General features: G+C 43.7%; 1 protein-coding gene across 4 annotated transcripts in view; it reads right to left on the bottom strand.

Annotated features, from left to right (window-relative positions):
• LOC115197446 (lysine-specific demethylase 7B) overlaps positions 1-22,065 on the bottom strand; it is a 44,461-nt gene that overhangs the window by 14,220 nt on the left and 8,176 nt on the right. For all 4 annotated transcript variants that reach the window (XM_029758973.1, XM_029758975.1, XM_029758974.1 and 1 more), the window contains exons 2-7: positions 14,516-14,601; positions 13,985-14,102; positions 8,858-9,018; positions 2,696-2,837; positions 1,591-1,777; positions 1,209-1,371 (exon numbers count right to left, since the gene is read on the bottom strand). In XM_029758973.1, coding sequence (XP_029614833.1) covers positions 1,209-1,371; positions 1,591-1,777; positions 2,696-2,837; positions 8,858-9,018; positions 13,985-14,102; positions 14,516-14,601 — 857 coding nt within the window. The remainder of the gene's footprint in view (positions 1-1,208; positions 1,372-1,590; positions 1,778-2,695; positions 2,838-8,857; positions 9,019-13,984; positions 14,103-14,515; positions 14,602-22,065) is intronic.

The following is a 22,065-nucleotide window of genomic DNA, read 5'->3' as shown; positions in this document are numbered from 1 at the left end:
GCCATGTCTGGCGCAAACCCAACACCTCCCATCACCCCGAGAACAACACCCCCACAGTGAAGCGTGGTGGTGGCAGCATCATGCTGTGGGGATGTTTTTCCATCGGCAGGGACTGGGAAACTGATCATAATCGAAGGAATGATGGATGGCGCTAAATACAGGGAAATTCTTGAGGGAAACCTTTTTCAGTCTTCCAGAGATTTGAGACTGGGACAGAGGGTCACCTTCCAGCAGGACAATGACCTTAAGCATACTGCTAAAGCAACACTCGAATGGTTTAAGGGGAAACATTTAAATGTCTTGGAATGGCCTAGTCAAAAGCCCAGAACTCAATCCAATTGAGAATCGGTGGCATGACTTAAAGATTGCTGTACACCTGCAGAACCCATCCAACTTGAAGGAGCTGGAGAAGTTTTGCCTTAAAAAATGGGCAAAAATCCCAGTGGCAAGATGTGCCAAGCCTATAGAGACATACCCCAAGAGACTTGCAGCTGTAATTGCTGTAAAAGGTGGCTCTACAAAGTATTGCCTTTGGGGGGGTGAATAGTTATGCACGCTCAAGTTCAGTTTTTTTGTCTTATTTCTTGTTTGTTTCACAAAAGATATTTTGCATTTTCAAAGTGGTAGGCATGTTGTGTAAATCAAATGACAGAAACCCCCCCAAAAATCAAATTTTAATTCCAGGTTGTAAGGCAACAAAATAAGAAAAATACCAAGGGGGTGAATACTTTCGCAAGCCACTGTGTGTGTGTATATGCATGCATGCATGCATGCATGTATGTATGTATGTAAAGCATCATCACCTATTTGACTTGCCATATGATGTGAGGAAGTTCTGTGAACCACAGTTGACGGAAGGAAGAAGGCATGTGGTGCTGGTGTCCACGGTGACAAAGTGGTTCACTCAGGCCCTTCGGCGTTTACAGTTGAAGACACAAATCACACAGACCTTCCTGTGAGACGCCATCAAAGGCTAGCTGGTCTGCTCAGTGCCAAGTAGAAAAACAGCTCTATGGCTCCTTATGGCTCTTGTGTTTTTTAATGCCCTGAAGCAGAGCTTTCGAAATATAGTGCTGTATATGAGGCATGCTGAAACAGTAGAGTAATTTGAACACTTTGAACTCAGACAAGTTCCTTATAAAAAAAATCAACACATTTTGTCCTGAGGTGAGAACGGAGACAGTTGCAGAAACTTAGTCTCTCCTCACCTGTGGGGATGAGGACGGTGGTTCCCTGTGGCACCACACACTTGTAGCACTGGTCCACCTTGTCCCCGAAGAACACCTCGCTCTGGTTGGGGGACGAACTCCACACCTCGTATAGTGCAAGATTATCCTGGGTCGGCTTGATCAAGTAGAAAATCTTCTCTCCCTTCAAGACAAAGATGAAACATTTGAATTATTAACATAAATGTACAGTAGCGTATCTGAGGGGAATATTTGTGGTTAATCATGCAGGGCTGTCAAACTACATAGCCAAAGCAAACAGACTTGAACAACTCTGGAGCCTAACCGTAGCACATGTTTCAAAAGGGATACGCTGCGGTCTGAAGATATACAATATGCTGAGCACAGCAATTCCCCAGTTTACCCAGAGTACATGGTACCACACAGATGTGCCTCCGAAGTCTATGTGGAAGTCTGTGTAGCTGTCCTTCACCCCCATCAGGCAGTACTTCTGAACAAAGGGCTTGGGGAAGAAGGAGTCATCTGGCCAGTAGTTCTCCACCCAGGACATCTTCTGAGCGATATCAGGCACCACCACCAGCTCTGCCATCCTGAGAGAATACAAAGGAAGAGTTTAGGGATGTTCTACCAGTAAGGCAGAGTCGTTCGTTACGCGACTCATCTTTAAATACATCCATCATTGCGCACTAATAAGGCTGAACTGTTCGTCATGTGACACCTTCAGATCACTGTTCACCAATCAGCCAGGCATTGACCAATGAGATTCATTTAAAATAATGCATTTCTCCCCACCTCTTTGCCGTTTTCGCTTTCTGTTTTACAGATCACCCACCAACAGGTCTGAGGCCTCGTCTTACCGCAGGGGGGGATTGGCTTCATCGCCCCCTGCCTGCTAATCAGGCAGTGCTGATGGTTCTAAATCAGTATGCCCTAATGGGGTTCCTCCAGAGGACACCTTTTCAGATGACAAGACACATTCTTTTCTAAAAAAAAAAATCTTTCAAATGATCATTTCCACTGTGAAGCCTGGTAGAACATTGTTGCTCAGTTATGAAGGATCCAAGCTTAGTCTCATATTTTTTTCCAAACCTTTCCGTCTCTCTAAATAGGCTGTAAGCAAAGTGCCTGTGGGCAGTGGATCCCTTCTGCTTGTCTGTAGTAGACAGCATATCTTCAATAGTGCCGTCAGCGCTGTACTTCTGAACTCAGCAAGAATTTGCATCCCTGCTGTTTGGAGTGCAATGCTCATCTCCTCTCACTACTATACTTGCAAGCATGGGGAATATACATTTTGACCCAATTATAGTCCTACAATTTCACTGAATCACAGGAGTATTCACTAAATCATAGCAGGTAATCTATAACAATTGTATTAAGTGCTTTTAGCTACAAATATTATAATGGTGAACATTTAGTGAAGCCAGAAAATACTAAAGTCAATCCAAATTATACAATGATCAAAGCAGCAGCAGGACATGTGTTAACTGCGAAAAGTAACCAATACTTACTTGGTGTCTGAAAACTCCAGACTGATCACGTTCAGCACCTTTGGCCGATGAGGTTTGTAGTAATACTTGACAAACTCTCGAAGCTTCATTTTGCTGTCTGCCTGTCTGGCAACATCAATGACATCCACGATTTTGTCACCACCTGCAAGAGAATGCGTCAGATCAGATGATTTATGCCATGCGGGAGGCAGTTAGGCCTAATGGGCAGTTGAGGATAGGACAGGCATTAACACTTGAATGTAGCATGTTAGGTAAGAACAGGTGACAGATGAATTTGAAATGATATTACAGCCATATTATTAGGTGTGACTCATGACGGAATATCACAGAACAACAGACTAATAAATGCTAAGCTCTGCTTTCAAAAAAGAAATACTAACATTTTGAATTCTACCAGGTATAGTCAAACCAGTCCAATCCCTACCCTCTCCCCCAGCCCAGCCACGGGGCCTGTCAGAGCCACTAGAGTTCTCAAGCGCAGTTGTCCAGTGATGGAGGCTGCAAGGCGTGAAGCTTGCTGACACTTTCATAACCCCCCTAATACTTCTGATGGATGCCTCAGGGCTGCTGCAGTCTCCCCACTGGAGGAGGTGCATTGAAACATCCAAAGCAATCTCTCCAGATCCAATTACTGTACTCCCAGTGATGAAGGCAGCAACAGGAGGGAAAGCTTGGAGGGGACCTAGTAAGAGTTGGTTAATGTCTTTCATGTGTGTAAATAACCTCACCTGTATTCAACTGGCAAACGGCAAATCGAAAATGGCGGAGGGGGAAGCGGTGAACAGACCTGCCGTTAACATGGGGCCGTACCAGGACAGCTGGTGGTTGTGCAAGCCCAGCCCTGTTTGGCCCCACTGGCCACCGCCTGATGTCAGGGAACAGCTAAAGGCAGAGCAGCCTCACATACAGAACAGCCAGGAGAGCACTTGTGTACAAATGGGGAAGGGCGCTGCCTGGGCGTAGTATGACCAACGACAAGTGGGGGCAATAAATCTCTCCAGCCACAAACGTCCTAGGCAAATATATATGCTCCTCATATAAGCAATTATGATCCCTTCATCAATCTTTTCATCCAGTGACAGTCAGGGACCAGAAGCACAGGTTTCCTGGAGAATAGATGAGGCTTTCTTAGTACCAGGTCTGAAGTGCTTGGATAGTGTGATGTAACAACCATGCTACGAAAAGGGCAATAGCTGATTTACAACAGGTTTGCCATTAGGCTAAAATGGAGAGATGGCATGGAAAACACATTTTTCAATACAATAACTTACAGGTCCCTGCTGGGCCTAGCAGGCAGAGTGCCCTCTGAGGTAAATTGATTACCGTAATTTCCGGACTATTAAGCGCACCTAAATATAAGCCGCACCCACTGAATTTAAAAAAAAGTATTATTTTGAACATAAATAAGCCGCACGTCTATAAGCCGCAGGTGCCTACCGGTACATTGAAACAAATGAACTTTACACAGGCTTTAACGAAACACGGCTTGGAAACAAAAAATAAAAAATTAGCAGTAAGCTTTAGTTGTCTTTTTGCACTGAGTCAATTCCTCACGCTGCTGTTTCCAACGTCTTATCATCGACTCATTAAGACCAAGCTCCCGTGCAGCAGCTCTATTTCCTTTTCCAACAGCCAGATCAATCGCCTTCAACTTGAAAGCTGCATCATATGCATTTCTCCGTGTCTTTGCCATGATGAGGGTGACAAAATGACTACCGTAATCAGAATGATGGGAAGTTTGAGAGCGCTCGATTTAATCTAAACAGTAAACAAAAAAGTTGTTTGACCTTAACCCGTTCGGCAATTTCATTGGTCTAATGAAAGCTTCAAGCCGCCCAAAAACTGAGCACGTGACAGAATGTTATTTTTTTTTTTTGAAAAATCAATTGAAAGCGGGAAAAATCCATATAATAGCCGCGTCATTGTTTAAGCCGCGAGGTTCAAAGCCTGGGAAAAAAGTTGCGGCTTATAGTCCGGAATTTACGGTAGCTGGGCAGCTGGCCTGTGGTGAATGCTTGGGTTGTTATGAAGCAATTAAACATTATGTGAATATAATAATAAATGTATATAGCGCTTTTCATTAAACAATCTCAAAGTCTCTTTAAAAAAATATATATATATCAATAATCAAAAAATATTTTCAGACTAATCTACCCCCAAAAGAGACCCACACATGAATACGGCCATTCATTGACTGGACCATTTGGATTTGATTGTCAGGTTGACACCGTAACCTAGACTGATAAGCTTTGCTTAAAGATGCACTATGCAGAAATCTCAATTTCCAAAATGCTAAAATTTTAATAGTTCACCTAATTTCAGTTTATGTGACAAAACAAGCAAGTATAGTATAGAGAACCATTGTACCATTTAAACCGCTGTGTAATATATTTTCTTTAACCAAAAATATTGTATTTTCAGCTGGTGTACAAAACCAAAAGATGCAAAAATGAAAATTAAGAATGGGAAGCATAGACTAACGCACATAGAAGAGATATACAGCTTCTTAACATGCTGACCAGAACGGACACGTCGCGTGCGCGAGCGTCGCAAAATAAATTTAGAAATCCATGTTATTCAATTATTGCACCCACACTGCTCGCACGCGGCAACGAGCGTCTGCGATGCCAAGGGCTAAAATAGAACTCCTTTCTATTTCTGACGCAGATCGCGCTGAAAGTCCTGCCTCTCCCATCTCCTCATTGGTTTATAGAAGCAGGTACCCACGTGTTATCTCCTCATTGGTTATACCAACGTGGGTGATTGAAAGACACACTGTTAAGCCGGTTGTCGAGGTAATACTATGAAAGTGTAGATGCGATCACCATATAAGTTCAAAGATTAAAAAGCCTGGAAGGAGGAGATAACTAGAAACGATTCGGTTGGCCGTTTTATGTGTGGATTAATTGTCGGAGTAGAGGACCTTGTGCATTTCAGGTAAAATAACAACTCAATGTTTATATCCCAGGACAAATTAGCTAGCAACAGCAAGCTAGCTAAATAGGACAAATTAGCTAGCAAGTGCAAGCGAACTAGCTAAATTGCCATACAGGTTTAATGCTTTTCGACCTGTCCCCAAATTAAATGTCATTGGTTCAGAGTTTGTTTTGATATTTTAACCTGCGTGTCGTGGTCACGTTTGGTATAGGGGGACAAAATACATTTATGAACGATAGCGCACGATGGCGCACGCACGCAGCCGGTTTGGGTTCCGTGTTAGACTGACGTTCAATGAGAAAGAAATGTGTGTTGGTGATCTTTCAATGTGAAAAAAGTAACATATTGCAGCTTAGGAGCTGAAAGCCAAGGAGGTTTCAGGAGTCCCAGTGCCATGAAGACCACAACATCTCACTGTGAGAATGAAGAGTAACAAATTACTGGGAGAAGTCTGTGTGCTTCTGCCAGGGACAAATAACATTGTGTTCAGACCTACAGAACAGCGCACAGAATGATTTAGTCTCTGACATAGTAGTGAGATGAGAGTTTGGAGCATGATTACCCCAATGGAAAAAGCATACCATTAACCCTTTCTAGTGTACAGTTCCACTGCCACACTCTGACTGTGGGCATTAAATAAAAAAAAACCTTGAGACACAATGATTCCCATGCTAAGAGGCACAATGGCCAGTGATGCACTTTCTCAGGTTAGCTGCAAAAGTGAGATGGTTTTGTCTCCACTCTGTGTGTGTGTGTGTGTGTGTGTGTGTGTGTGTGTGTGTGTGTGTGTGTGTGTGTGTGTGTGCAGTAGACTGATAGCAGAGTGAACGTAATTTGAGCCCAAAAGAAACTTAGCCGGACATGAACCTGAGATGTCTGATAATGTGCTGGGGAAGTAAGGGGATCCCATAAGTACCAAACTCAATAGTGGAGAGAGGTGAAGAAACACTGTCCTCTGTAAACTAATCCACCATTATCTACACACGTTTTCATTATTGGTGGATTAAAGGTAGACTCAGAGATATGACGTAGATGCAGAAAGTAAACAGCATTGTGGGTCAATTTCCACAACAACTAAGAACATTGAAGTGCGAGGCTCAACTTCACTGTTTTGGTGCCCTGACTACCACACTGTGAACAGTATAAAGCACACCCCTACACTAGAGATTGACTCGGAAGTGAAAATTCATTCCTGTGAATATTTTTCCTGTATTGTTCTAATCCAGCAACAGTTCTATCGGCCCGAAACTTTCCTGCCCCTTCAAGATAAAAATCACTCCCGTCCTGTGCTCATTTTTACACGCAGAAATATGTAGGCTATTGTGTTTTTATGAAGTATTGAAAATAATTTCAGTAATTCAATATGCAACTGTGATATGTGATTGTCTATACTGTCTTAGTTAAATGCACCGACTAAGTTGCTCTGGATAAGAGTGTTTTCTAAACAAACTTTTTCACTCAATTCTCCCTTCCAGCATTAGGGTACATTCCGTGCACCCCCCACCCCCTACCCACATTTCTATGGACACAAGCACTTTTCATGACACAACATGACATGTACGAGATCTTCAGTTTCTTGGCAATTTCTCGCATGGAATAGTCTTCATTTCTCAGAACAAGAATAGACTGACGAGTTTCAGAAGAAAGTTTTGTTTCTGGACATTTTGAGCATGTAATTGAACCTACAAATGCTGATGCTCCAGATAAATAGTCTAAAGGCCACTTCTATTGCTTCTTTAAATCAGCACAACAGTTTTCAGCTGTGCTAACCTAATTGCAAAAGGGTTATCTAATGATCAATTAGCCTTTTAAAATGATAAACTTGGATTAGCTAACACAACATGCCATTGGAACACAGGAGTGATGGTTGCTGATAATGGGCCTCCGTACGCCTATGTAGATATTCCATTAAAAATCTGCCGTTTCCAGCTACAGTAGTCATTTACAACATTAACAATGTCTACACTGTATTTCTGATCAATTTGATGTTATTTTAAATGAAGAAAAAAAAATTGACATTTCTAAGTGACCGCAAACCTTTGAAAGGTAGTGTATGAATATTTAGGCTACAACATTTACAACAACATGAACTTACACATTTAAAAAAATATATATAAAACTCAGTGGCAGCACTGCATCAGTCAATCTATTTGTATTTCACTCTTCACCTCAGATGGCACGGGTTTAGTAAAATACGCAAACAATTGGGCTTGACCGGTAACGTTGTTGAGAGAAGGCCTAGAGCAGCTATGCCACAACACTTGGTTGGTAGCCCATTTGATTAAACCACAGCATTTTTATAAAACATTTTACAAGCTGTGTACTCGGTTCCTTCATCGTCAAAGACAACCATAAAATGTAGCTAAAACATTGCTCTTTCCTTGGCTCTAATGTTAATGATAGGTCCTTGGCTGCAACTCCTCTCTTGAAGGCTTCATCATTCACTGACTTAGCCTATGTTGGCATCTGAGGTAAAGTAGTCACTGGCTAAAACTGGAGCAAGGCGTGAGAGTGAGCCGACGGAAGGGGGAGGGGGCAAATAAGCATTTATTTGTATAGATTTATTTATTTTTCCAAAGAAATTTAAAACTCAGTGTATACCTATTCCTGTACTGCCCGTTCCTGTTGACTGTCGATCCGGTCTCAAACTTGACTCCCATTCCTGCTGGAATCGCTCGGGACCCACAAGATCAGTAAGAGTCCTGTTGCCGTGTTAAACCTCTACCGTGCACATGCGCAGATACTGTGTGTGACCGTGTGAGAGAAAAGTCTTGCATCTCACTCATCTCAATATATGGGGTGCTGCTCATGGCAACATCATTTCGCTGACTCTACCTTTAATGTAATATGTAAAAAGACGGGCCAAGTAAACCTCCCAGCTCGTTTACCTGAGATGGCCCCGAGGCACATTAAGTTACAGTAATGTACAGACACGTTACACAGCAAGCACTTAAATATTGATCCTAAATCCTCAACAAGATGCTGAGCTAGCATCTCATTAATAAACACGTTCGATTTAACATCTCCCTCAGTGGTAAATGATCCAGAAACTTCCAGAGAGCTTGTGTTCATAGAAAACAGATATTAGCACACTGACCCAATTCCTTTGAAAATGGGCCAGTTTTGAAAATAACTATGGCACAGTTAATGTACAAAAAGCAAACAAAGGCACCAAAACAGCACACTGTGACAGAGTGATCGATTCTTAAAATGTTCTCTTCTTACCAACATACTCCTCCACATCCCTGACAGAGAAGCTGGAGGGGGGCAGCTTGAGACCCAGTCCGCCTAGTTGGGGAACTGCGATGGGGTAGCTGAAGCCCTGCTTCTCCAGGTACTTCTGTGTTACCTGATGCCCCTGCATCTGCACCAGGATCTCAGCCGCACTGCAACAATGGAAAGAGGGGTCATTTATATGAATACATCTGATCAAATAACATTTTATTGGTCACATGCGCTAAATACAACAGGTGTAGACTTTGCCGTGAAATGCTTACAACACGAGCCCTTAACCAACCCGAGTGAAAAAGTAAGTTTTTTTTATGTAATAGTAACACAATAAAATAACAATAACCATGGCTGCAGGAAGTAGTTGGGTGGGGGTGTTGCAATTTTTGCAGTTGTTTTTTGTGCCCGCGATGAAGACGTCTATATCGGTCCGCTAATACAGTAAAGGCCCAGTGTACAGTCGTGGCTAAAAGTTTTGAGAATGACACAAATATGAATTTTCACGAAGTTTGCTGCTTCAGTGTCTTCAGATATTTTTGTCAGATGTCACTATGGAATACTGAAGTATAATTACAAGCATTTCATAAGTGTCAAAGGCTTTTATTGACAATTACATGAAGTTGGTGCAAAGAGTCAATACTTGCAGTGTTGACCCTTCTTTTTCAAGATCTCTGCAATCCGCCATGGTATGCTGTCAAATTAACTTCTGGGCCACATCCTGACTGATGGCAGCCCATTCTTGCATAATCAATGCTTAGAGTTTGTCAGAATGTGGGATTTTGTTTGTCCACCTGCCTCTTGAGGATTGACCACAAGTTTATAATGGGATTAAGGTCTGGGGAGTTTCCTGGCCATGGACCCAAAATATTGATGTTTTGTTCCCCGAGCCACTTAGTTATCACTTTTGACTTATGGCAAGGTGCTCCATAATGCTGGAAAAGGCATTGTTCGTCACCAAACTATTCCTGGATGGTTGGGAGAAGTTGCTCTCGGAGGATGTGTTGGTACCATTCTTTATTCATGGCTGTGTTCCTAGGCAAAATTGTGAGTGAGCCCACTCCCTTGGCTGAGAAGCAACCCCACACATGAATGGTCTCAGGATGCTTTACTGTTGGCATGACACAGGACTGATGGTAGTGCTCAGCTTGTTTTCTCCAGAGAAGCTTTTTTCCGGATTCCCCAAACAATCGGAAAGGGGATTCACAAGTCCTCAGCAGTCCAATCCCTGTATCTTTTGCAGAATATCAGTCCGTCCCTGGTGGTGCCCCGATCCCGCAGTTGAATCAACTTTAGGAGATTGTCCTGGCACTTGCTGGACTTTCTTGGGTGCCCTGAAGCCTTCTTCACAACAATTAAACCGCTCTCCTTGAAGTTCTTGATGATCTGATAAATGGTTGATTTAGGTCCAATCTTACTGGCAGCAATATACTTGCCTGTGAAGTCCTTTTTGTGCAGAGCAATGATGACGGCATGTGTTTCCTTGCAGGTAACCATGGTTGACAGACGAAGAACAATGATTCCAAGCACCACCCTCCTTTTGAAGCTTCCAGTCTGTTATTCGAACTCAGTCAGCATGACAGAGTGATCTCCAGCCTTGTCCTCATCAACACTCACACCTGTGTTAAGGAGGGAATCACTGACATATCAGCTGGTCCTTTTGTGGCAGGGCTGAAATGCAGTGGAAATGTTTTTTGGGGGGATTCTGTTCATCTGCATGGCAAAGAGGGACTTTGCAATTAATTGCAATTCATCTGATCACTCTTCATAACATTCTGGAGTATATGCAAATTGCCATCATACAAACTGAGGCAGCAGACTTTGAAAATTAATATTTGTCATTCTCAAAACTTTTGGCCACAACTGTACTATTTTTGTGAAAAAATGTAAGTTACATATATTTGAGTGTTTACCAGCAATTGTAATTTGAGTCTGATAATTACAGTGCCTTCGGAAAGTATTCAGACTCCTTGACTCTTATTCTAAAATATAATAAATAAATAAATAAAATACATACAAATCCTCAATCTACACACAATACCCCATAATGACAAAGCGAAAACAGGTTAAAAACAGAAATACCTTATTGACATAAGTATTTCCTTTGCTACGAGACTCAAAATTGAGGTCAGATGAATCCTGTTTCCATTGAGCATCCTTGAGATGTTTCTACAACTTCATTGGAGACCACCTGTGGTAAATTCAAAGATTGGACATGATTTGGAAATGCACCTACATCTATAGAAGGTCCCACAGTTGACAGTACATGTCAGAGCAAAAACCAAGCCAGGAGGTCGAATTAATTGTCTGTAGAGCTCTGAGACAGGATTGTGTCGAGGCACAGATCTGGGGAAGGGTACCAAAACATGTCTACAGCATTGAAGGTCCCCAAGACTCTTCCTAGAAGGACAACCATCTCTGCAACACTCCACCAATAAGGCCATTATTGTAGAGTGGCCACACAGAAGCCACTGCTCAGTAAAATACACATGACAGCTTGCTTTGAGTTTGCCAAAAGGCACCTAAAGACTCTCAGACCATGAGAAACAAGATTCTCTGGTCTGATGAAACCAAGATTGAACTCTTTGGCCTGAATGCCAAGTGTCACGTCTGGAGGAAACCTGGCACCATCCCTACGGTGAAGTGTGGTGGCAGCATCATGCTGTGGGGATGTTTTTCAGCAGCAGGGACTGGGAGCCTAGTCAGGATTGAGGGAAAGATGAACGGAGCAAAGTAGAGAGATCCTTGATGAAAACCTGCTCCAGAGTGCTCAAGACCTCAGACTGTGGTGAACGTTCACCTTCCTACAGGACAAAGATCCTAAGCACACAGCCAAGACAACGCAGGAGTGACTTCAAGACAAGTCTCTGAATGTCCCTGAGTGGCCCAGCCATAGCCCGGACTTGAACCCGATCGAACATCTCTGGAGAGACCTGAAAAAAGCTGTACAGTGACGCTCCCCATCCAACCTGACAGAGCTTAAGAGGATGTGCTGAGAGGAATGGGAGAAACTCCCCAAATACAGGTGTGCCAAGCTTTTTGCGTCATACCCAAGAAGACTTGAGGCTGTAATTGCTGCCAAAGGTGCTTCAACAAAGTACTGAGTACTTATGTAAATGTGATCATTTTAAATGAGCAACAATTTCTAAAAACCTGTTTTTGATTTGTCATGAAGGATTTTGTGTGTAGATTGATGAGGGACATTTTTTAAATCCATTTTAAAATAAGGCTGTAATGTAACAAAATGTGGAAAAAGTCAAGAGGTCTGAATACTTTCCAAAGGCACTGTAAGTAAGGGTAAAAGTGACTAGGCAATCAGGATAGATAATAAAACGTAGCAGCATGTGAAGAGTGTGAAAGTGTGTGTGTGTGTGGGGGGGGGGGACGTCAATATGCATGTGTGTGTGTGTGAGCGTGTGTGTGGGTATATATTTACACACGTGTGTGTTGGAGTGTCAGTGTAGTGTGTGGGTAGTCCAGTGAGTGTGCATAAAGCCGGTGCAAGAGAGAGTCAGTGCAAATAAAAAGGGGGTCAATGCAAATAGTCCGGATAGCCATTTGATTCACTGTCAGCAGTCTTATGGCTTGGTGGAAGAAGCTGTTCAGGTGCCTTTTGTTCACAGACTTTGCGCTCTGGTACAGCCTGATTTGACTCATTTTAAGTAGATGCATTCGTGGAGTGTGTTGACCAATCATCCTTCATGTATTCACATTCAAGGGCCACAGGCTGAATACATGAAGGTGGTCTGTTGATGGTTGGTCTGTTGTCATGGTTTTCTATGACCTATTACAGCTGTCAAAATAGGCACCACTGCAGTGTTCATGCTGCGCTCGTAACCAAGTGAGAAGTGGGAATTTACCACATACGACTGTGAAAAATCCACTTGAACAGCCCTCCAACAGCTCCCACATGCTGACCTCTGAACTCACCTACTAAGGAAATTACCTCGATAATAGCATCTTCGGCAGTTAAATGCAACAAAACATTATTTATAAATAGCAATCTATTAATATGTTTAACACTAATTTTTACAAGCATGATAGTTGTACTTTTAGTTTATGGTTTACGCAGCTTGAGGCCATAAGCAAATTGGCATTTCTCAACGAGTTTAAAAAGAATGTAAATGCATCCAACTGGTAACTTCCCACGTCCCACTTGGTTACGAACACAACATTAGATGCAGCTGCGGATCCAACTTTTCTGGAACCCGCCTCCCTACAGCTAAAGGTCCCGAAGCTTCTGCGCATGTGCAGGATTCTCTAATTTACGCACAGTCTCTGCTCTACTCATAGAGAACAGGCTACTCTGGTGAATGGTGCTTGCTTAATAAAGTTTGACCAAAGCTGAATCAACGTCTGCAAGATCACATAATGATAGTATTCTACATAACAAAACCGAATATAATAGCATAGTATAATGTTACTGGAAGACAAAAAAACACCACCTCATTCCTTATGAGATTTTAGGATGATTGTGATAATGGTCACATTTCTCTCTCGTGGCCAAAACTCAACAGTGCGCACCACTAGCCAAAATGTGCTTTGAAACTAAACACAGGTAGGCTATGCTACAGTTAATTAACACCATCTGCCCTTAAATTCTCTCACTGTACATAATTCCAAACAACACTAAGACGCAAGAAGATCTAAAATGCATATGAATATGACTGCATGGTTGGCATGCAGATACTGCATGGACGTTTCACCGGTAAAAAATGTAAAGAATTATCAATCACGATTGACAGTGAGAAATGTGAAGGGACAGTGACCACAAAAATGTGTGCGTAAAGTCGAGGTAAAGAAACACATGGGCAGAACGGGATTTGGATCTTCGGCTCTGGGGAAAAGGGATCCAGGGTGGCAGGACAGGGGTGTTAACCTACAGATCCGTAGCCTCTTGCATTTTTTGTAAGAGTTGAGTTTGTATTTGAAATGTGTCACTAAGGGGCAAGAGCCCAGTTCATGATGGTTCAGTGCAATGCCCAGACCACACCAGGAAAACACTGGTTTTCAACTCAGGGTGTGAACCTGGGACTCACTGCTATGTGGTGACTGGTGTGTGCATCTGTGGCTTGGTCACAGGGGTGTCAGGCCTGCTGGTGGCTGGTATCTTGGCTCCTTCAGTACCTGGGAAAGGGCCTGTTCTGCAGCTCTCGTACAAACACAGAGGTCCCCGCCTGCACCAGCCTGCTGCCATCGTCAGGCTCTGTGTAGTCGTGCCGGTGCCAGTTGATACGCTTTTTCACTGTAAAGGCAACAATTAATTGTTAAACTCTTGAATATTCAGAGACTCAGTGATCACAGTAGATACTACACAGAGCTAACAGGGCTAGACGAGCTACTTAAGTGTCTGAGGAACATGAAAGCCTTGAGTTATGGATCGTCTCCATAAGTGGTTTCACAAGCCCATAAAGCCCACGTCCTCCGCAGACGAACGAGGGCCATGTTCAATCTCAATTTGATGATAACCCCGCAATTGAATTGCCCTAATAATGCCCCCCTCCCTATGCTCTGGGAGGTCAGACCCACTTTAGACCATAAAGAGAGAAAAGGGTAGATGTCTACTTGACAGCCAACTATTCCCCAACTAGCAATTCAAATCAACCGTGCTGGAGTAATGCAGCGAGACAGAGTGCGTGGTGGTGGGGTGGTACTTACTCAAGCAGGGTCCGTGTTGGACATCACAGTTGGGACAGTGGTAAACGTCGATGTCGACGGCATGGTGCTCTTCCACTTGGACACAGCTGGGGCAGGAAGAGAAAAAGGAGACATTTTAGACTCAGTTATAGGAAATAAGCACATACTCAACACAAAATTCCACATATCTCTAGAAAATATATACTGAACAAAAATAAAAATACAACATGCAACAATTTCTAAGATTTTACTGAGTTATTTTTTATTTAACCAGGCAAGCCAGTTAAGAACAAATTCTTATTTACAATGACGGCCTACAGCAGGCCAAACCCGGGCGACGCTGGGCCAATTGTGCGCCGCCCTATGGGACACCCAATCACGGCCGGTTGTGATACAGCCTGGAATCGAACCAGGGTGTCTGTAGTGACACCTCTAGCACTGAGATGCAGTGCCTTAGACCACTGCGCCACTCAGGAGCCCTATCAGAAAATCAGTCAATTGAAATAAATTCCTAATCTACAGATTTCACATCCATGGGCGGGCATAGGCCCACCCACGAGGGAGCCAGGCCCAGCCAATCAGAATGGAGTCTCTCCCCACAGACAAAAATACTCCTCAGTTTCATCGGCTGGTCTCAGGCGATCCCGCAATTGAAGAAGCCGGATGTGGAGGTCCTGGGCTGGCGTGGTTACATGTGGTCTGCGGTTGTGAGTTCCGGTTGGATATACTGCCAAATTCTCAACAAAAAAAAACATTGGAGGCGGCTTATGGTAGAGAAATTAACATTAAATTCTCTGCCAACAGCTCTGGTGAACATTCCTGCAGTCAGCATGCCAATTGCACACTCCCTCAAGGCTTGAGACTTCTGTGGCATTGTGTTGTGTGACAAAACTGTACATTTAGAGTGGCCTTTTATTGTCCCCAGCACAAGGTGCACCTGTGTAATGATAACGCTGTTTAAATCTGCTTCTTGATATGCCACAGCTGTCAGATGGATGGATTATCTTGGAAATTGAGAAATGCTCACTAACAGGGATGTAAACAAATACGTGCATAACATTTTAAAGAAATAAGGTTTTTGTGCATATGAAACATTTCTGGGATCTTTTATTTCAGCTCATGAAACATGGGACCAACACTTTCCATGTTGCGTTTATATTTATGTTAAGTATAGTTTAAAGTTAGGAAGTGATCCAACATCACCCTCAACACTCCTACTATTCTTTGTCAGTCATTAGCTGTCCCTTTGATATTGTAAATACATAACTGTTGCAAAATATGAATACTTCCCCTCATTCAAAAAGGGACCCAGCCGAGTGGTCAACCAACTACGGTACACATCAACAGCCATCTGTAGTAGGCAGGCATAGGGACGAATGGGAAGTGTCAAAAGTTGTCTTCTTTGAACTTGTGAGCTGTGTTTAGCTTCAGGAATGTAGGGAATCCAAATCTAACAGGGCTTTCTCCAAATCACAAAGAAGCAATAAAAAAGGTTTCAGCTCACTTCCTTTCATATACAGAACATCCTGTCATCCCGATCCAATGTCACATAAGGACATCATATTCCACAAGTCATTTTGACTAGGCTACCTTAGGCACTATTCAAAAGAAATTAGCTGTTTTAAGTGTGAAACCAGCTTGCCTCAGAGCCTCATAAGCCTGCAGAGTAATGATCTCCAGAGGGTTCCACTGGCTTCAGCTATGGAAACGGTTGCCAAGGGAAAGTTAAGACAACTTCAACCCCCTCAGTGCAGTGTGAGACCTAGATCTATGCCACTCACTCAGCTTGAGTATTCCCATCACTTCCAAAGCAGCGCTATGCAATGCAGCAAGCACGAAACGAACAGAACGGAAGACTTTCATTCACAACGCTGAAGGCAACACAGGCAGGCCCCCTGCACCCTGTCAACCTAAAATAGCAGGAATATATGCACATTGAAAATTTGTTGAGCGGCGACTAGTGTGGGTGGACTGGAGCTCTGACGTCATAGCGACAATGTGTGTAATTGCGGGCTATTCTTTGGGTGCTAAAATCAGTCATTTTTGATAACTTCATCTTATGTGACGTCCACACTAGTCGCCGCTCAACTCCATCTTGAATCGTTGAGTTTAGACGCGAGTTACCCTCCTATGCCCTGGGAAGAACTGTCCCCCCCATGGTGTTGTGGTTTAACCTCAGACACGGGCTGAGTTGTGGCTCAAGATGTTTGAGGGCTGTGTTTGGCCTAGCCTGGGGCAATGGTGGTAGGGGGCATCCATGAAGCCACCGAGAGTGGAGCGCAGGTTAGGGGGGAGGAGAGGACCGGCCGACAGGCTGAAAACAAACAGCTTCTGCTCAGTGCCGAGAGGAGGGCCTGGGAGCAGTGCAGAGAGGACCGGCCGACAGGCTGAAAACAAACAGCTTCTGCTCAGTGCCGAGAGGAGAGCCTGGGACCAGTGCCGAGAGGAGAGCCTGGGACCAGTGCCGAGAGGAGAGCCTGGGACCAGCTCTAGCTGATACCTGCTTTGATCGGAGCGTGATTGCAGGAAACAAGGGAAGCAGTAAACAAATCAGAACCATTATGTCAGAAAAGCGGCCTGCCTCTGGGATGGCCATAGGATTTAGGCCTCATCCACGCTTTTTTAACCCACTTCACCTGTAACATCAACAAAAGGTTACCAGTGCTCCCGCACATTGGCTAACCGCATTGTGTCCCACCCACCAACCCCTCTTTTACGTTACTGCTACACTCTGTTCATCATATATGTATAGTCACTTTAACCATATCTACATGTACATACTACCTCAAATCAGCCTGACTAACCGGTGTCTGTATGTAGCCTCGCTACTGTATATAGCCTGTCTTTTTACTGTTGTTTAATTTCTTTACCTACCCATTGTTCACCTAATACCTTTTTTGCACTATTGGCCTGTAAGTATTTCACTTTAAGGTCTACACCTGTTGTATTCGGCGCACGTGACAAATAAACTTTGATTTGATTTAGTGTATTTTAACGATGCTATGAAAAGAGAGTGAGTGTCTTGACACCACCACTGATTTGTCATCTTAGTTCAGCTAGTCCACATATTGCCCCCCCGAACACTGGTAACTAATCATACAGTGACAGTGTGTGTTGTTGAGAATGTCTGGCTCAGAGAGACTGTATGGAACCGACTACAACCCACACCCCTTCTCCTTATGTTATGACTGCAGTCGTACATCGGAATAGATAGTGGGCCCTATATTTTTCCACTCTACTACTTCCAATCACTGTATTGTGGAGTTTGAAAAACACAGAGCTATTAACAATTCGCAGCTCAGATTGTTTGCGGAGCAGGCTAACGATGAAACCACCACTCTCTCAGGAAACGCATGAGTCACCAGGCCACCGGTTGGTATGCATGTCACACTGAAAGGAATTCCTGACCTAGTGTAGGACATTCAGGCTGGTTCAAAGGAGGAAGTGGGGATCTTACTCCCAATGGGTAAGTATTAGGCTGGGCATAAGAGGAAATGCACTAACAATTTTACTGTACTATGAAAGGGGAGAAGACAACAAGGCAGTTTGGCTAAGCAACAGAGTAGAAAGAGTAGACCTATATCCTACAAGAAGAGCAACAGAACAAATCAAAATAGGATATATGGTTTCCCACCGTAAGGGGCGAATAAATAAACCGCAACCACAGGCAATACTGTACTCAACACCCTGTCTGGCTCACCACCAACCAGAGCTAGTGACGTGCTTCTGTTACTAGGCTATACCATTCTGCCTTTGTTCTCATCTCCTCTTTGGATATGGAGTGAAATTATGCAACTTTCTCAGTGAGGACATGCAGATCACTCCTGTGGCTGGGATTCTCTAGCGGCAGGAAGCCAAACACTCAGTGAGAGGGAGTAGTCAGAGAGCTTACAGAGGCAGACTAAGCATGGAGCATGATGGGAGCAATGAGCATGTGATGGGGATCCAGAGGTGAGCTCTGCTCTTTTCTGGCACCATGGTTACCCCCAGTCTCTCCCGTTTATTAAACCCTCAATAGATGATCATTCCTGGGAGTCTAGCCTGCTCCCTTGTGCATGTGTAGTCTATTCATCATCATCATCATCATCATCATCATGTGAGATGCACCAGGTACAATAAAGGATTTGAATATCCTTTATAACACAGATACTTCATACTCCCACTTACAGTCTGCTGGATTTGCACCTTGCATGGCTGCTGTTGCGTTTTCCTACATAGACTACACACATCAGGCTGTTGCAGTTGTATTGCACCATTGTGGTTGTGGAAGGGAGAGATCATCTTCGGCAAAAACAAAGACTAGAGATGACACAAAAACAGTAATGGCTGCGCATTAGTATTATTTTGAATTGAATGTGAAGCAGGGGTGTTCTGGTGGATGATCCCATTAAAATATAAAAAATATTGATAAAATACCAAGGATAAAGATTACATTTCAAGAAACACTCATGTATGGCCATCTTAACCAGAGAGAAAACAGAAACAAGTGCATTACTGTTAACCCCTGGCTGCACGAGGCATGCCTTAAAATGCCTAAATCCCTCCAGAGTGTGATGGTCGGTGCATGAAAAGGAGATAATGGGGGACTGCCTGCCAAGAGAGAGGGGGGATTCAAGCAGCACTAGCAAGGTACATAACTAAGCAGCACTCCAGAGATAGATAGGGAGCCAATGAGGGTGAAATCCTCTTCTTCTGCCCAAGAGCCCACTGACAGATTGACGATCCGTCGCCTCATTGCCTCCACTCTAAAGAGACCTGCCGTCTTGTCTGAGTGGTGTTGTTCATTAGTCAGATGTGCAGCCAGAGGTTCATTGTGTCTGTCTTTATTAGTAGTAACCGTGAGGAAATGGTTCCAAAATCCGGCTAGAAGAAAACAGGTTTGTGTCAGATGGTGCACAAGAGAATCTTGGAGAGCAGGGTTAGTGGGGGTCATCAGGTTAACATTGTGAATGTGCACACACTTGGGTGGGTTCACTTATGAAGCACCAATGGCCACCCTACTTCAGCCCCCGTTGGCCTGATGTCAAAACATTTTCACTGCAGTTATTCCCCCCTGGCTTCCGCATTGAGAAGCGATTCCAAAACAAATAAAGCAATCTGTCAGAGGCAGAAGGCTGCCCTGTGCATCACCTAGCCTTATGGTGGCACAACAAAGATGTCTCCATGGTGACAGCAGACACACTGGCCGCACTCAGAGGCTTACTGTACAACACCTCTGCTCACACACCTATACAGGCTGACTGAAGCTGCAGCCCCATTCCTCTGCACCATACTGGTATTCTTGACAAAGCTGAATGTTGGTGGATGTTAGTGGACAGTTCAACAAGATGTTCAAATTAAATTATTTCAAAAACAATTAAAATCACATTTTATTTGTCAAATGCTTTGTAAAAAAACAAAAACGGGTGTAACCTAACAGTGAAATGCAATTGATTACAGCATTACCCCAAAAATGGAGGAGGCAGGTGGCAGCGGGAGGAGGTAGGGAACTGGTCTGTCTGCCCAATATAAAGGATCAAAACTGGCAGAGGAATAAAAATAGCATAAATAGGAAAGTATTCCAGTTTCATTTGAGGACCAGGATGTTGACAACTGTGCCAGAGATTGCAAAATAGTTGGGAAGAGATTTTTGATGTACCAATTCCGTGGTACAGGGTGTATGAGTTGATATATAAAACAACGCAAAAATCAAGACTTTGTGCTTTTCAGCTCAAATAATTATTATTATAATATAGAATTCTTGCCACCAACAAAATGTTGAATATTTGGGGCATACTATCATCGAAGCTCTCCAGATTTTGTTTTGACGATACAGAATCAAAAGACCATTTATTTTGGTATTGCCCTCAGGTAGCCCGTTTCTGGTCTCAGGTTCAGGAATGGCTGAAAATGCATAGCATTGTTCTAAAATTGACCCTAGAAATAGTACTGTTAGGAGATCTGGAGAGACTGGGTCATCAATTACTAATACTCTTAGTAAAAGTATTTATCTTTAACTCGGAATCTGTGGATTCTATTCGATAGAAATTGTATGTTAAACATCACAGCATAGTTGAAAGACATAAAGTGCGTAGAAATCCAAATAGGGTGGCCAGCAGAGATAGGTGGGATGGGCTGAGGGAAGCTGAGGGTTGCTGGACAGGGGATAGAATGAGGGTCAAAGATAAAAGTACAAAAACGTTTAAAAAAAATAAAGGTTTGAATGACACTGAGGGGCAATGTCGTTACAGCTAATCCCGGTTTGCCTGAGACTTATGCCGTGCAGGTGTTTGTACACACGCATATACACACACACACTCTCATGCAAAATGCGCACACACGTAAATAGTGCAATACATGGACTCAAACATATTAAATTTGGCCTTGCTGTTATGATTTTTGTTTTCCTTTGTCTTTGGTTCATTCTGTTGGTTTTTGGTGCAGGGGAATGGAATATTTATATTTATTTGAAGTCGGGGGGGGGGGGGGGGGGCTGTGTGTGTTTGTGGGGGGGGGGGGGGGGGGGGGGGTCGTGGAGGGCACTCTGGATGGCAGTCTGTTAGATGACTAATGTGATGTACAGTTGAAGTTGGAAGTTTACATACACTTAGGTTGGAGTCATTAAAACTCGTTTTTCAACCACTCCACAAATTTCCTGTTATCAAACTATAGTTTTGGCAAGTCGGTTAGGACATCTACTTTGTGCATGACAAGTAATTTTTTCAACAATTGTTTACAGACAGATTACTTCACTGTATCACAATTCCAGTGGGTCAGAAGTTTACATACACTAAGTTGACTGCCTTTAAACAGCTTGGGAAATTCCAGAAAATGATGTCATGGCTTTAGAAGCTTCTGATAGGAAAATTATGTGGATATATTGAAGCAACATCTCAAGACATCAGTCAGGAAGTTAAATCTTTGGAGGCTGTGTCGTCTGCAAACTCGATGATTGAGTTGGAGGCGTGCATGGCCATGGAGTCATGGGTGAACAGGGAGTACAGGAGCGGGCTGAGCACGCACCCTTGTGGGGCCCCAGTGTTGAGGGTCAGCGAAGATGTTGTTTCCTACCTTCACCACCCGGGGGCAGCCCGTCAGAAAGTCCAGGGCCCAATTGCACAGGGCGGGTTCCTGGACTTTCTGTTAAGCTGGAGACCGAGGGCCTCCAGCTTAATGATGAGCTTGGATGGTACTATGGTGTTGAATGCTGAGCTGTAGTCAATGAACAGCATTCTTACATAGGTATTCCTTTTATCCAGATAGGATAGGATAGGGCAGTGTGCGGTGTGATAGCGATTGCATCGTCTGTGGACCTGTGGAGGCGGCATGGCAAATTGAAGTGGGTCTAGGGTGGCAGGTAAGGTGGAGGTGATATTATCCTTGACTAGTCTCTCGAAGCACTTCACGATGACAGAAGTGAATGCTACGGGGCGATAGTCACTTAGTTCAGTTACCTTTGCCTTCTTGGGGACAGCAGACTGGGATAGGGAGCGATTGAATATGCCCGTAAACACACCAGCCAGCTGGTCTGCGCATGCTCTGATGCGGCTAGGGATGCCGTCTGGGCCAGCAGCCTTGCACGTTTACATGTC

The sequence above is a fragment of the Salmo trutta genome, chromosome 7, assembly GCF_901001165.1.
Source record: "Salmo trutta chromosome 7, fSalTru1.1, whole genome shotgun sequence".
Lineage (NCBI taxonomy): Eukaryota > Metazoa > Chordata > Actinopteri > Salmoniformes > Salmonidae > Salmo > Salmo trutta.
Note: the sequence above shows the minus strand (reverse complement) of the source record. Positions and strands in the feature narration are given on the sequence as shown.